The 15,988-nt window shown below is 38.8% G+C and overlaps 1 protein-coding gene across 5 annotated transcripts in view; it reads right to left on the bottom strand.

Moving 5' to 3' along the window:
* The window catches only part of pik3r5 (phosphoinositide-3-kinase, regulatory subunit 5), a 28,397-nt gene extending 12,641 nt beyond the window's left edge, over positions 1 to 15,756 (bottom strand). Inside the window, exons 1-14 of one of the 5 annotated variants that reach the window (XM_061771647.1) lie at positions 15,532 to 15,756; positions 7,750 to 7,985; positions 5,630 to 5,745; positions 5,477 to 5,545; positions 5,094 to 5,232; positions 4,948 to 5,017; positions 4,156 to 4,330; positions 3,498 to 3,666; positions 3,351 to 3,419; positions 2,564 to 3,234; positions 2,258 to 2,386; positions 2,042 to 2,173; positions 1,196 to 1,289; positions 68 to 144 (exon numbers count right to left, since the gene is read on the bottom strand). In XM_061771647.1, coding sequence (XP_061627631.1) covers positions 68 to 144; positions 1,196 to 1,289; positions 2,042 to 2,173; positions 2,258 to 2,386; positions 2,564 to 3,234; positions 3,351 to 3,419; positions 3,498 to 3,666; positions 4,156 to 4,330; positions 4,948 to 5,017; positions 5,094 to 5,232; positions 5,477 to 5,545; positions 5,630 to 5,745; positions 7,750 to 7,849 — 2,010 coding nt within the window. In that variant the 5' untranslated portion in view covers positions 7,850 to 7,985; positions 15,532 to 15,756. The remainder of the gene's footprint in view (positions 1 to 67; positions 145 to 1,195; positions 1,290 to 2,041; positions 2,174 to 2,257; positions 2,387 to 2,563; positions 3,235 to 3,350; positions 3,420 to 3,497; positions 3,667 to 4,155; positions 4,331 to 4,947; positions 5,018 to 5,093; positions 5,233 to 5,476; positions 5,546 to 5,629; positions 5,746 to 7,749; positions 7,986 to 15,531) is intronic. The other 4 variants (XM_061771650.1, XM_061771648.1, XM_061771649.1 and 1 more) reach the window with 4 other exon arrangements.
* Between the last annotated feature and the right edge of the window lie 232 nt (positions 15,757 to 15,988).

The raw sequence follows: 15,988 nt of genomic DNA, 5'->3' as shown, positions 1-15,988 counted from the left end.
GTCATATTAGAAATGCAGGAAGCATTTTAAAAAAAACTGTAAACATAAACAGACAATCGTATCTTACCCTATTATACATGATCTCAAGCGTGAGAGGGACGGCTTCTCGGTCACCGTCGATACCAAACCGTTTGCTGGCAGTGCCTGTGAGAGGTAAACAGATTTTGATATTTACCTGAAGGTGTATACAGTGGTGCCTTGACATATGAGTTTAATTCGTGCCATTGAAATAAGGAAAATAGCACTCAAAAATATTGTGATTTATTAAAGCAGAGTAGTAACATAATTCAATCGAATGTAATGAATAAAACAGTTGGTGCATCATGATTAAATGCTGCAATCCAATTCATGGTGCTGCTCCTTCTGGTCGGCCCGCCTTGGCCACCGGGAGGCAGTATGATGCAGTTACGCAGACAAAAATGAAGAAGAATAGTACTTCTTCTACTACTGTAAGTGACTCAGTGAGGTGCTGTTATATTAGTCATTTTTTATAGACAAAACACATGTCAGTGAGTATTGAAATATTATCCGATAATATTATCTGTCTACATGTTTCTCCTCTGTTTGTGTTGAAATGTCCGATGCTAACCGTTGGCATGTCAATGGATTTTTTTCATTATTTTTTAGCATTAAGCTAAGTGAACTTTCCTAAAGCAGAGCTATGTGTTTGTTTTAAATATACCAGGTGTCATTGTCTTTGTTTTATGCTTAATTTGACAGTAAACTTTAGTGGAAGTGGCATTAAAAAGCTTGAAGCCACTTCTTTTTTTTTTTTTTTATTTTTTTTGATGAATTGTTCACTGTCACTGTCAAGGTTGCGCTCGCAAGGCTTGCAATGTCAGAATGATGGCTCGTATCTTGAAAAACTTGTATGTTGGGTCACTCATATCTCAAGGCACTGCTGTACTTTAACCGTAATACAGAGCTAACGTTATTTTGATAAAAGTGACTGATGAAACAAAACAAAAATAATTTCCGTTTTAACATGTCAACTCGAGCTAGTTTTACTTCTGCAAGGAAATCAGAAGTGTCAACTGTGGTGACAAACACAACTAGAAAAATAGAACTTGAATGGTGACAGCCTGAAAAAATGTGAGATGTTCCTCTATTGTAAATGTAGTCACATTTGCACGTCATTACAAGCGGGCAGTCACGCTTTGCGCAGGATCCAGTCGTTCATTAATCATCGGCTCACCCATCGCCTTGATGGCTCTGGTCCCTGCGGTGTGACCCAGCTCAAGGGAATGGACGAACACCTCCGTCCGTCTCTCTCCACTGGCGAACGTCAACTACAGCACAACAAAATGAAGAGTTCAAAAATGCCAAAGCAGACACCTCCATTTTTTCGTCAATTGACTTCAGTGATATCGCAGTTGTTTTTTTTAAACTTCTGGTTCCATGTTAAAGCTAATCATTTTTATTTAGAGTGTTCAAAGATAATGTGTATTAAGCAATTAAGAGGCTAATGTTTGTTGAAAAGGTCAAACAAACGCAATCCCTGCTTTTCGAAGTGACGACAGGAGCGTTCGCGACTCCGACGAGTTTCAGGACATCATCTCTCTTGGACGGTTTCCCACAATTATCATATTTTACGCTGACGCTCAGTGATTCTCAACCCTTTTTGGGTGGGTCGCAGACAGCTAATAACAAATTACATTGCTCGTATTGGTATTCTGATTTTTTTTATTGGAGTACAGACGTGTACTGCAAATTCCCACGTGGAACATATTAGACATATTAGATAAATGTTACTCGCTTGTGCACGAATCACCAGTTTACAAATACAGTGCAGCTCAGCCTCAGGCTAACAGGCATCATGGCTAGCAATATGCTTTTGGTGGTATGAAGGGCTCGAGAGTGCGAGCAATTTGATCACACGTGCGGCCAAATTTCTTAACAGCGTGCCTAAAAAAAATATAAGGGGTCGCACAGATACAGCTTTGAAAGTATATATCGAGGTCTCTAAACTAATTAGAGATAGTGAAGGACGGGACCCCCCACTGATTGGCTACGGTCGTGTGCGTGTGTTTGTGTGTCAAACCTCAGCTTGGTAGAGTTGGATCAGAGCAGGCCGTGCTGCAAAACGACAATAATAGAGGACCAGGTCAGCAAGAATGGGCAGCCGTTGTTCATATGAACTGTCATAGGACTCTGTCTCGGTCTTGGATGTTTGCTGTAGGACAGTATAGTCATTTTGAATTCCCGAATAATAAATGAAATAGTACGAATCCTTAGGTTTGTTGGAAGCGGTTTGTACCTGACAGACGATATTGGCGGGCAACTTCAGCAGGCTGAGCGTGTTTCTTTCGTACCAAGGATCCAGCATCCCGAGGAGATGGGCGATGTCATTAGTGCTGTCCTCTGCTCCATTAGGGCTAACAACATCCTGTTGGGTCGAAAGTATCAATAATTCAGTTCAATTTTATTTATAAAAAGTGTTATTATGATCACTGGAGAGCTACAGTAGAGCCTCTCCAACTGTACAGGAATACATCGTGGTATTCTTGCAAATCCGACCACACGGCAATGCATTGTGGGCAGTTTGAAGACGAGTTGAACTTACATTGATTTCTTTGGGACTGGGAGAGGTGAGACAAGCCTGCCCCGCTGCTGGGTCTCTCTTAACAGGCACAAAGTAGAACTGAATTTTGAAGGCCCTGCTGAGACGAGGACAAGCGTTCTCCTTTAGTCTCAGGCTGCTGTAGGCCCGCGCCACCTTGCCGGCGACGTGGTCGGCGCCGAACACCACCACCCTCAGCGTGGCACTCTTCTCGTCCTCGTCGCAGCTGAGGATGGGCCGCCTCCTGAAGCAAACCTGTCTGACGGTTTGATTCTGCAGAGCCTGGGAGGAGGAGGGCTCGGGACTGCGGAGCTGCACGTGGTGGGGGAGCGAGTTGGAACGGATCTCCCGCACCACAGAGAAGTCTTTGGATTCCGTGTATCCCAAACTTTTAGTGCGGTTCAACGACCTGGGCTTCCGGAGGAGGCGGTACAAGTGCTGGCTGAGCCGAGCCGGAGACTTGGCGGGCTTGGGCGAGCTGACGGAGTCGTCGGAGTCCTCAAAAAAGTCACTGTCTGCTCCGGAGTTGAACGAGGGAGCGTATGACTCCGACACTACGGACAAGGTGTCATGGCCCTCATCGTCCTCTATGTCCACCTTGTCCTCATCCTCTTTAGGGTGCTCCCTGGTGGACAAGTCCTGCGGCTCATCCTCCAGAAGGGTGTTAAGGACATCTGTGGGTATGAAAGCATATTAGTAACCATCCATCCATCCATCTCTCCCTTTTCAATAGCGCATACAAGCAATTCAAATGTCAATTATTCCCATATTATCCGCAGTGAAACTTTACCAAAGTTATCTTTTTCCCAATGAAACATTTGACACTTGGCTGTGGGGATTGGGAGCGTCTGCAGCTTTCCTGTTAGAGGGAAAGAACGGCCATCAAGAAAACTGTGAGTCATATTGGCAACTTATTTTTGACTTTTAATCATTTTACCATCGCACTTCCTTCCATTGGATGCAGGGATGCTCAGCCTCTCCCTCAGTCCCTCCAGTTCTTGGATCACGTGACCACGTCCCTTCAGGGGATCACTCATGGCTGCTGCCGTCTCTAACACGCCACTGACCATGGAGAACATCTCCCCCAGTTCTTCAACATCTTTGGCCTGTGCAAATTAATTCATTGTCAATATTGCACATTTTGTGTAACAAAACAAAAGAATATAGGGTTTAATGTATATATGCACCAATGTGTATTGAGAAAAATACCCATAGAAATAAAAACTGCACTGATATTGTCATCTTTTGCACACACAAAAACAACAACTAAATTTGCCTTGATTTGCAAGCAGGATTCGTGGCTAGCATTTGTCATTTTCATAACAGTCATTATTATTAAATTAACGGGTTTACATTGCTTCTAAATGTACTACCATTTTTAAAATAACATACGGGAAAAAGAAGTCAAGCCAAAAGTGGTGAACTGCTTCCTTGTTGACACGGAGCCATTTGTTAAGCCTTAATAAGGCTAGCCTTATTGTCAAGTGGTACCCGAACAGGTTCTATAAAGAACCACACTTTATGTACTATAAAGGGAAATTCAACTCAAATTGCTACTTGTTAATGTATATTTATATTTATCCCTGTGAACATACTTGCAAGGTGGAATGGATTTTGCAGAGTGGATACTTGGTGCCAAGCGTGGACTGGAAGGCGTGTTTGATGAGGGTGACGTAGGCGTCTTTTTCCGAGTGCTGAACGCAACTCAGCTGCTCGGCCACCGACAGGAAGTCAGCGGGCACCTCGCTCGGGTTCATCAGCAGTACCGTCCTGCAGCCGTTCGGAAAGAAATTATACTTAACTTGCATCAAAAACATTTGAAATACAATTTGAAAAAAAATACAAATGAATCCTCAAACAAAAGAATCAATCAATTCGGAGACCACCGATATACATAATGTGAAAGAGATACGATTCATCACATAAAATAAAATATTGCATACAATTTTAAATTGAGGAGTGCATTAACATAAATAAATACATAAATAATTACTTAAATGAAACAATAAACTAAAAATATAGCTAAAAAATAATTTCAAATTTAATGAACAAAAAACAAACATCAAATTAAAGAATGACTCAATTTTGAGAATACTAATGCAAATAATGTGCAGGAGGGGTCAAATTAACCTTAAAATTAAATGTATGAATCAAAACAGAAATACAAAAATGACATTTTTGGATGTAATTACATGTTTTGATTAATAATTAAATTACAAATTAGACATTAAACTAAAGAATCATTCAAATAATGAGCATACTGATGTATATAATGTGCAATGGATAGTACTGGTCAATTAAAAAGCAAATAAATGATGAATGAAAAAGTAATTTGCAATCACACATCAAACTCTCCTGTACTTAAGGCTGCTTTAAGATGGACGTACATGGTCTTGGAGGACTGACAGCTGGTGTTCAGGTCCTGCTCTTCTCTCACCAGTCTCTGAAAGGAAATCCCTTTGAGGAAGAGAAAGAAACGATATTTTGACGTTTCAAGAATGGACTGACTGCGTATTTAAAGACCAGCGCATACCTGGAGCCTTGATCTCCAGCTGGAGTGTGGAGAGCAGGTTTCGACACACGCTGCAGTAGGGCTCGGGCCACGTGAGGAAGCCACGGAACGCCTCCATAGCTCTCTCCAGGAGCTCCGTGTCTGGAGGACAGTACGGCGTCTGGAGATCGAAAAAAAATTGAAAAAACAATAAGAAGCTGTACATCCTGTTTGGGTCAAATCTGCCCCTTTTTTATTCTCCCAGTAAAAATAAAAAAATAAATCCATGCATTTATGTCACACAGGCTACTGACACTTTGGGATCTGTAGTTCATAATTTAATCTAGACAATTATGATGAGGACATTCTCATAACATGTGTGCAATGAACTGCATGTGAAGCTTAATGTACGAAAGGATTTGTACCTGCAGCAGCGTGGAAGCGAACATGACGGCAAGCGGCGCCACCAGCTCATACTGACACCTCTCCTGAACCTGTACGCATTGGCAAACAGAACACACACACTCCTCATCAAGGGACTTGTGTGTCTCTGTGTGTGTTTGTTTGTTTGACCTTACCTCTTTGGTCTTCCTCAGGATCTGTCGCAAGAGGATGATGGAGTTGTCGGGGTTCCTTTTGACCAGCTCCTCCAGGCTCCAGCGGTTCATTGACTGGCCCACGGAGCACATCAGCACTGGAACGCAACACGCACTTTTAATTGTTGCCAGAACGATGTTTGCATCCGAAGCCTTAAGTTACTGTATTAACTGTATTGGTTAAATGTTCACAAGGTTATCCTTCTATAATCGTCGGTTTCACATCATGTTATAATACAGATGATTTTACTCAAATATTTATTTTACTACTTCCTGTTACTTTAATGTTAAAATGCCTGTTGTCCGCACCAACCAACAACATAATGTAATCCATAATACAAGAAGCTGATGCATAGTTAATGAATTGCAATTTCTAATTCAATAAAACAATGGCATATATTTTATTTGACTCTACAATCTAAGAAGCAAAAAAGTATAAGCTATTTATTTACATGCACCAGAGTAACCCTTCCTGTGGGAAGCTTACTCACACACACACACACACACACGCACGCACGCACACACGCTTCTTGTCAGCGTCACCGCTTCCTCACAGACGTCAAGCGACACAACTTCCTCCAGCGCCCACCGACACGTTTCAAGCCAAAGTCATTGGGTTCAATTTTCGTAGACGGCGCAGCTGCGCTTAAGCGGCAACACTGGCGCATGTTGATTTTCGTGCATTCGCTAAATTATCCATTTTCCTGTCGTTGACTACTTTTTCTACTTTTGTGACATGCTTAAAAACACGAGACTCAGATTTCCACACTTGACATGATGCCTTCATTGTTTTTCTTTTAAGTTAGAGTGTTTCATTGTTCGTTTCAACTTATTTTTACACTTGTACAGCAGTTACGAATGCAGTAATTTGAATTAAAACATTGCATGTACAGTTAATAAAGCCTTCATGATGATCACAGACACTATGATCCATTATCCGGAAAAAAAACGAGACTTAAAATAACACTACAACATAAAGAGCGAATACAAGAAATCTGATGTACAATATAATAATGAATTGCAATTTTTAATTCAATAAAACAATGAATAATTACATAATAATAATGAAAATACTTCATTTTACTTGATTTAAAGCTACAATCTACAACTGTAAGTAGCAAAAAAGAATAGGTCATTCATTTCTGTATTTATTTACTGAATAGATTATAATACAAATGTAAATGTGTTAATTTTTTAAATATCTATAAACTCCTGAAGTTTCTTTTTTCTCTTTCTTTGTTGCTTATGTGCTTACAATCACTACAATATATAAAAAACACTGTAGTGAAAAGTAATATAATGCTTTTGAAATTTCAATTTTTGATTTAATAAAATGATCAAATATTTCTCTTTTGCTACATTTTATTTAAAAAAAATATTAATTCATTAATTAATAAAAACAATTCTTAGCGTAATTTAATTTTCAAAGTAAAATATGATCACCTGCTATCAATTTTGTGGATCATTGTGCTACTTTGTAAAAGATTATTTTGTTTTTAATTTCTAATACTATTAATAATAATAACAACCTCATAATCATCTTCTTGCATGGCACTTACAATCACGCTACAATACAAAAAATACAAAGAATAACTTGGTTACTTTCTTTTGTATTTTGATTTTTAGTTTGACAAAATAACACATTTTTAAAATGATTCAGCATGTATTTTTTTATTTTGCAGTATTTTTTTGCAGTATTTTTTTTCTACACTCTAAGAATTTATTTACAAATGTAATTTAGTTTTGTAATTTACAACATACCGTAAATATATTTTTTTAAATCTTCTGCCTGTTACTATTTTATGGGGTGATTTTATCACACAAAACGAGTCAACACGTCTTTCTATAAAATCTGGTAGTATCTTTAACTTTGGGGGCCCTTTTGTCATTCAAACTGTTAAGTGCATGTTCTTTTCCAATGCTGCAAGGCTCTTGTCCACAAGGCAGGCCTTTACACGGAGAAAAGAATTAAGAAAATCCTAAATTTGTAAAAATAAAATAAAAATAAAAATTTTTAAAATACTTTTTTTCCAGTGCACACACATAAACATACAATAGTGCAAAGTGATTGTCATGTGTCATGGTCATGAACGAGGTCCTACCATCCCAGCGGTGTGCTGCTGTGGGACTTTGTCTCAGCCCATCCAGACATCGGTCCAGAGCGTGCTGGATCCTGTCCTCGGTGCAAGAGGTGTGCTCCATGTTGCCTCACGCTCTGTGCAGAAGTGATCAAATATGGCCATATGACGATGAACTCGCAGCCACCGAGCAATTCATCTCTTCTGTGGAAGATGCGCTACTTCCTCACATGACACACAGCATACAAACATATTGACTGCTAGGGACAGAAAAAAGGGGATGTTTTTCTTTTTGAATCACACGGTAATGCTTGTGCTGCTGTTTTGTTGCTATAGTTCCTTAAAAAAAAATTGTAATTAAAAAAAAAAAAAAAAAAAAAAACAATGTCACGTGCAGATAAAACATCTTTGCACTTCTTGGTCATAAATCGGCAGTGTCAGAGAAAGTCTGACTATAATTTTTTTTTAATGATATTTACAATATTGAAATGTCATTAATCTGCTCCAGCCTTCCCCTTCCCCAAAAATCTATGAAATTTGTTCTTCACTCTATAATATTGTACTTTCTAAAAACATAATGTAATAACATAAATAAATAGAATATGAATAAACAGTTTGTGCATCATGATTACTGGATTACAAGATTCTGATTCTGATTAATTCATTGCGGGTCCGTGTAATTTGGCCCCTGGGGGGCAGTATAATACAGTCATGCAGACACAAATGAAGAAAAGTTTCACAACTACTGTAAGTCACTCAGTAAGCTGTAGTAACATTAGTCGTTATTCGCAGAGGATAAAGAATATAGTGTATGCCGGTGAGTATTGGTACATTGTCTGCTTACATATGTTGCTGCACCGTTTGGTTTGAAATATCCGTCACTTGAAGCGCTCGATAACACCGCCACATAGGTGCTATTCGCTAGCCGGATTGTGATGTCCACATTTGTCAAAATACAGAATGACAGAACTATAGGCAGCTAACAAAAATTTACTTGATGGGAGGGCGGGAACGCCACAGATCCGACTATTTGTAGACAAGTAATGATAATGTTTGAAGATAATTGCTGAAAAGACTGAGAACTATGTAGTCCTCATTTGTGGAGATATAGCATTTAACTGTTTTTCACCTTTTCAGTTTTACTGATTTTTGGGCGTGGCGTGGTGTAACGCACTAAGCGGACAAGCCCACAATGTTTGAGAGCGGAGACAATGGATGGACAGTGGAGAATAAATAGATTTTTCCCAATTTTGAAACCTTATTTTACATGTTCGTTTTCATTAAGATGAATTTTAAATGTAGTTATTGACTTACTAACTAGACGGTGGCCCATTTCGCTGTGTAGGGGAGCCATTTGACTCTCGCAAGTGAAAGTGGACCAGGTGTGGCAAAGGGGTTTCACTTCTGTTCTTCGTGGAAGTGTGTCAAGTGGGCAATGAGGTCAAACGTGTGGTGTCCCTTCACTTGCATTAAAGTGCCAAGTGACACATTTCACATTGCGTCTTCAGACCTTCACGATGACATATCTGAATACCGCGGGAAACACGCACCAAGGACCTGGATAGCCTACCATAAGTTTCCAGTCCAACCCGCTTGTGAAATCAAATGGGACCATTATCATCAACAATATTACATATCATTATTATGTATCGCGGTTTGTTTATACAGTACACGCACCAGTTTTATTAGGTACACAAGCATAATCATTAAATCTGTGGGGGTTTTTTCACTTACATATGTAATAATGTTAATGTTTTTCTTCAGTAGTAGGACTCATTTAACAATGTAATAATAGTAATAATAATAACAATAGAGGCACAACATTCAAACAATACAATAGTAATAAATTCAATAAAAATGATAAATATAAAAATGTAGGTAACACCTACAGTGACACATTATTGTGATTATTAATTTGTCATTGTGATGATCATATTTATTTATTATAATTATTTGTATTTTGTTTTTCCTCCAGTTCAGTTCTGCACCATTGCTAATTCAAAACACAACAATAAATATATTATTATTATTATTATTGTTGTTGTTGTTGTTACAGTGTAGCTCTACACCACTGCAAATTTGCTAATCATAAGCTCACTAAGAGACTTATTGTTAAATTATGTTTTATATACTATGATGATGTAGAAGTAGTAGTATATGCGCTTTTGGGTTTTCCATGAAAACACAATACATGTATCGTACCACCATTGGTTCTAATCCAAATTGAGAAGCACCAAATACTTCCTTTATTGTAAAGAGGATATTGCTTTTAAAAAATGTTCCATTTTAAAACATATGAACAGCCGGGTACTTCTCAGGTTGCAACACAAGAAAATGACTGGCCTTTTCCTTTTCAATTCAAAAAAAATAAATCTAAAAAAAAACAAGGAGCGGACACAAACGCGGCACATTTTTTTTTTTTTAGAGGATAACCCTCCAAAAGATAAGTTTATTTACTCTAAAGTGGTTAAAGAGATCTCGACAAGCAGATTTGTTTCAGAATGAGGTCAGCCAACAGTCCACAGAGTAAGCGACAACATTGTGGTTTACATTTGGTTTTTGAAACTAGAAAAAAATCCCCTACACCACATAATAGAAAGGAAATAACTTGAACCTTACCTACTACTCAACTCTAAAGTCAACAAAAAAACTAAATGCTAGACATTAGCATATAGAGCAAGACCTCCATTCAATAAGCATCAGCAAGGATTAACTCTGCATGCGTTTTGCTTTTTATTTATTTTTTATTTTTTTTATACATTGTGACTTGTTGGGAAAGTTATAGTAGAGTTTAACTATGATTATGCTTCTAGGTTAACTTCATCTCCGGTCGATATTGTAACGAATGTGCGGCATTGGTCCAGATATACAGGGGGCGGGGTGAGCAGTGGCTCCTTTGCATGAGACAGAATTGCTCCACCAAAACCGAGTGATTTCAACTATGGTGTTACAAGTGTAATTATTCATTCTTGAATGTCAAAGACCTTTAAAGATGGGATCAAATGAGATAACATAATCCTTTATTGATTAAATTCAAGTGACAGCAGTTGTAGGGTTAGGAAGCACACAGGTAGAGATTACAAAACAATAAATTAATAACACAATTAAAATGAATCGTTTAACCCTGGAAATTTTGTATTTTTAAAATTATTTCCTATGGAAAAAAAAATGTTTGTATGAATACATAGGTAAAAAATCTGCATTGGTAATTATTACTTTCAAAAATAAATTACGTTTTTTTTTCTTTAAGATCTAAAAAGAGATCAAAGGGGGGAAACATGTTGTAATTAGGTCCTGACTTTGCAAAAAAATAAAATCAAAAATCCTATCAGATTGCTCTGATGTAATCCCTGTACTGCTCACAGCCTCAAGAGGGCATAATTATTGACATTGCATCTAAAACAACAAATCATCATTTTGCCTGTTGTCAACCTCTTACTTCAACTGAAACTGTAAACATAACCTTGCATACGCCCTCCAAAATGTCATCACACTTTTTTTCTTTTCTTTTTTGTAGAATGTTGCAAATGTGCGATGACTGTGCGGGCGTTTCATAAGAGGATGTTGTCCCTCGGTGTCAACAGGGTCGCTTCCACTTTTTTCTTTTTTTTTTTTTAATACAAATGATACATGTATATTTGCAATTGTAGCTATACACAGGGATCGTTCTCATCAGAATTGAGTAGAATATCGAACAAAACAAAAATATCGAATATTGGAAAGAGTCAAACTCTTAACCTCAGAACTGTGAGGCAGACGTGTGAACCACTTAATCACCAGTCTGCTCTTATGCGTCAAACCATATCATTGTTTAATGGCCTCATCATATTATTCCATATACACAACAAATTGACGGATAACTAGTTTTGAAATCCGAAGTCAGTGATAATAGTTTGTCCAGCTCTTGTTCAAGTTACTTTAAAAAGGCTTTTGGTAACAAAAACTCCTTAAAATAGCTCAACGTAATTATTTATTTCATGTGACAATTTGGAAATTTGGTACAGATTTGACCAAGAATCATGAGGTTTCCGCACATGACTTGCTTTCACAAGTCACATAAAACTCTGAGGCGGGCCGGATCTGGCCCCTGGGCCTTGAGTTTGACACCTGTGGTTTAAAGTGTAAATATATCACGATAAACTGATCTTACAACAGCTTCCACTAACAACCCAAGCTAAACTTAACTCTTAGCCGACATGCAAAGCGTGATTTTTCACTTTACGATACTTCCTTGACACCAATTACTGTGCTAATTAGTTTAGTGACGGCTTTGGCGGCCTCTTGTGGCATCTTAGGACGTTTCAAAAAGAGCGCAAAACCAAGAATAGGTGAGGGTTTTTTTTCAGCCGATAGCTGAGGATATGTTCCACAGAAACAAACGCAAATACACCGGTTTTGAAAAGTTGGATTTTTTTTTTTTTTTTTTTGCAAATGAGCCTCTTTATTTGCCTAATTTATATTAACTTAGAATACCCTAAATTAAAAAATATATATTAATTCTAACCTGGAACCAGAAATAAATACAAACTAATTTTATTCAATTCACACACACACACAAAATTAAAAAAATAAAACAATTGGAGATGCCTGCGTTTGCATTTGCACTCTTCATTTTTACCCTCTCTTTCTATTGAACACCCACCTGGATGCCACCTTCACCTGTGTCTCTTTCTCATGCCGGCCCCCCAGCCCCGCCCTGCGAGCTTCCTCGCATCTGACGATCCCATTACCAACTGCTTCCTGACGGGAAGTGCGACTTCCCATGTGGAGCTGAGGAAGCAGGTGCCTCCCCATTGTTGCGGTGTGATCCGACCCGCAGATCTGCTCCCACACAGCGAAGGAGGCGCGGGAGGCGAGAAAAGCTGCACTTAACAGTCTATGTGTGAATGGGATTGTGGGAGTACAGTAAACATACAGTACGTGTGCCCTCCCGCCCTCCCTCCACACTTCACATTGATTGAGGCTGATATCCATTCACATTCGCCCGTTCCATTCATTGAACTGGTGGACGTGAACGGGGGGTCTCTTGTGGCTCAAGGAAAGGTTCCCTTTGATGGAAACACTTGAAGGTACATGTATGATGGATGGAGTCCATTGAGCTGTTATGAAACAATATCTCCCAGAGGGATGAATGGAAACTTTTTTTTTTTTTTAATCCAGTTCATCTGCTTCAAGGTCAAACTCTCACCAAACTGTGGTTGTGTATTTGGGCAATGCCCGGGAATCGAACCCACACCATTTCCCACATCTTGTTCAGATTTTAGATGATTTATACAAGAATTGTCTGTGGTGTTAGACTATGAAATTATGTCTTTTTGTTTTTTGTTTTTTTGGGAGGGGGAGGGGGAGGGGGGGGCACACCCAGTATTATTATTGCTGTTTTAGCCATATTGCACTTGAGCAACCAGGACAAATATGCTTGTATCACTTCCGTCATCGCAATAAGTTAAATTCCCGGTCCCATGGTTATCATCACGCATTTGTGTGTTCTTCTGTTATCCTTCCTTTTTGGCGTCACCCAACAAAAAGCAAAAGGTAAAACGCCAAGTAAATGCTTTCGATGCTTACTGAGCTGAAGTCTCACGAGACACGCATGAAAATATACAGAGGCCTGTGCAACTTTACAAGCATATTTTCCCTGAAAATATTGGTCGGGTTCTAACGAGTGCAAGGCGTGTATTTTTTTTAAATTAAAAAAATATATATATGTTATTCAGCTCGTTTAAGTTGCGCCGTGTACACTTTTACAAGTAAATTTAGACAAAATGCACAATGTAAAGCTCTAATTAATGAGTGGAGAGATATGACAAATGCAGATGCTCCCAAGCAGGTGCCTTGGTATATACAGTAGCCATATAAATATCCATCCAGTGGAATGCTGCCTCGTGTGGCCGCATATATATATCGCACATACCAAAAACAGGCTCTGCAGCCATCCAGCCATCGATTTTCTCAAATTTGGGAGGCAGCCGTGCTAACCACTATCTCACCGTGCTTCTGGGTTAAAAATATACTCAAGGATGACATCACAGATGTGTTTCACACTCTTCACATACAGGGACATTGACCTAGATGTGATTGTAGATGTGTTTTGCTGATAGTAGAAACACGATAAAGAAACAAACAGGAAGCTACTTTGCTGTACCAGCACAATGAATGCAACTCATAAAGTATTGCAAAACTCCCTTAAATATTCATCCTTACAAGATATCTTGGACAATTGCATGTTTTCCTAAAGGTTCATGAAGGCGTGATCGGATGAGTTTGGTGTGGAAGAACAAACCCACTAAAAACCTTTAGGATAAACTAAAACAAAAATTGCCAAAGAAACACACCAACATCTTGTAGAAAGTCTTCACAGGAATGTGGAAGCTTTTCAACGGCCTGTCGTCCCAATACTTTTGCTTCCACACCACCAACCATCCACACGTCTCCCCATTACACAAACATCATATACTACTACAATCACCTCCTGCCGCTGATGTCTCAACAACTTGTGTAGAAGATGGAGCAATTTCTAAGAAAAATTGATGATTCCCTTCCTGCGGCTGGACGGGAAGAGTCTGTCGCCATCGGGCAAACGTCGCATGCGCCTGCAAAGCCTTTAAAAAGCGACTGACTGAACACTGATCTAATTTGCAGTACGATTGTGCCATTTATACATTTAGTAGAGTTCTCATGTATAGAATGACATTCATGTAGTCATATTCTTTGCATCAGTCATTGTGTTGACTCATGTTATTAAAAAAAAGTGACAATCAAACATGTACTTTTTGTTCATCTCACCATGACAATGTCACAATTACACCCAGATGTCTATGTTGGCACATGAGAGGGGTACAATGATATAAACAGCTCTTATTTATACCTAATATACTCTTAAACACCTTTTAAACTCTTAAACATACAGTAATGCACAGTACTACTGGTCATTATGTATGCAGTCCTTGTATACATAGGCCTTGTAAAATGTGTTTAAAACTCATTCAATGCCATTGACGGCTTTGGAAGTCAAATATCCATGTTAACTGGGAGGGCTGGCAGTGAATGAGTGGTTAAATGTGAAATTTTCTTTTTCTTTTTTTTTTTAAATTAGCATTTTTACAACTGGCAGGATTTTCTGATCCCCTCAGCCCTACCAGAGCTTAGCCAAATGGCTACTGATTTGAAACTGAAAAGCAAACAAACTAACTAACAAATTAACTAGACCACACTGTCTTGTGTTGTTAGCACAACGTCAGCTCACTCACCACCCTGCTAAGAATAAACAGTACAGAAAATGGACGGATAGATGGATGATATCAAAAACTGGACATCCGTAAACTCATAATTTTTAATTTACATTTTCATAAATTTGTGTTAATAAAAGATCCAAGAATTGTCCAAGATGTTTTTGTCACCGTTAGAATCTGGGACAAATAATCTTTGCCTTCTTTTGTCAATAATACTTCTTAGTGACAAAAAAAACAAAAAAACAAAATCTGGGAAAAATTTAGGGAAAGTGTTCACTCTGGTTGTTTTCTACTGTGTGCCATTTTAGTCATCTCTGTAATCAGCAGAATTTTAGATCCAGGTCATGCGTTGGAGTTTATACGATTGTGCAGGTGTACCTAATGTTATATAGCCAGCGGGAGCATTGTATAACTAACGACAGATTGGATTTTTCCCGATTGAAAACGACATACAACATATGATCATGCCATAAAACTGTTATCTAGTTATCTCTAATTACCGTATGACATTGTGCCCATACACACACGATGTCATTCAAAATAAAACACCTGTCCCTTTGTTCCGGCATATTACCTGCAATCTAGTGTCGGGCATCCATCGTGTACCGCCGTCTCAAGAGTCCCAGAGCCTCCGAGCCGACGAGGGTCTCCAGCTCAGTGGCGTCCAGCGGCCTCGCACATGCCTGAGTGACAGATGAACACATGCGCTACTCGCTGTTGCTTCTCGACGCAGACTTGCCTCACAAACAGGAAGCATATGAACGAGGTGCATGTGAGCACAATGAGGAAGGCTGCCACTGTTGCGGCTGAGTGTGTGTGTTTGTCTGTTGTGTGTCAAGTGTGTGTGTGTGTTGCATGTGGATTTTGAAGGGATGTTGACCTCTGATAGGAAGTCATCTGTTTGACGTGTCTGTTTTCATGCTATTCCCACACATCTCATTGTTTGGCTTTGTTCACTATTTCACGAAAAGCTGAATGAGAATTTACAGTTAGTCGTTTTGACTGGCAAAAAAATGTAACACAAAGGCGTA

Source organism: Phyllopteryx taeniolatus, chromosome 4, assembly GCF_024500385.1.
Source record: "Phyllopteryx taeniolatus isolate TA_2022b chromosome 4, UOR_Ptae_1.2, whole genome shotgun sequence".
Lineage (NCBI taxonomy): Eukaryota > Metazoa > Chordata > Actinopteri > Syngnathiformes > Syngnathidae > Phyllopteryx > Phyllopteryx taeniolatus.
The sequence above is the reverse complement of the archived record's forward strand: the minus strand, read 5'-3'. Positions and strand labels throughout refer to the sequence as shown.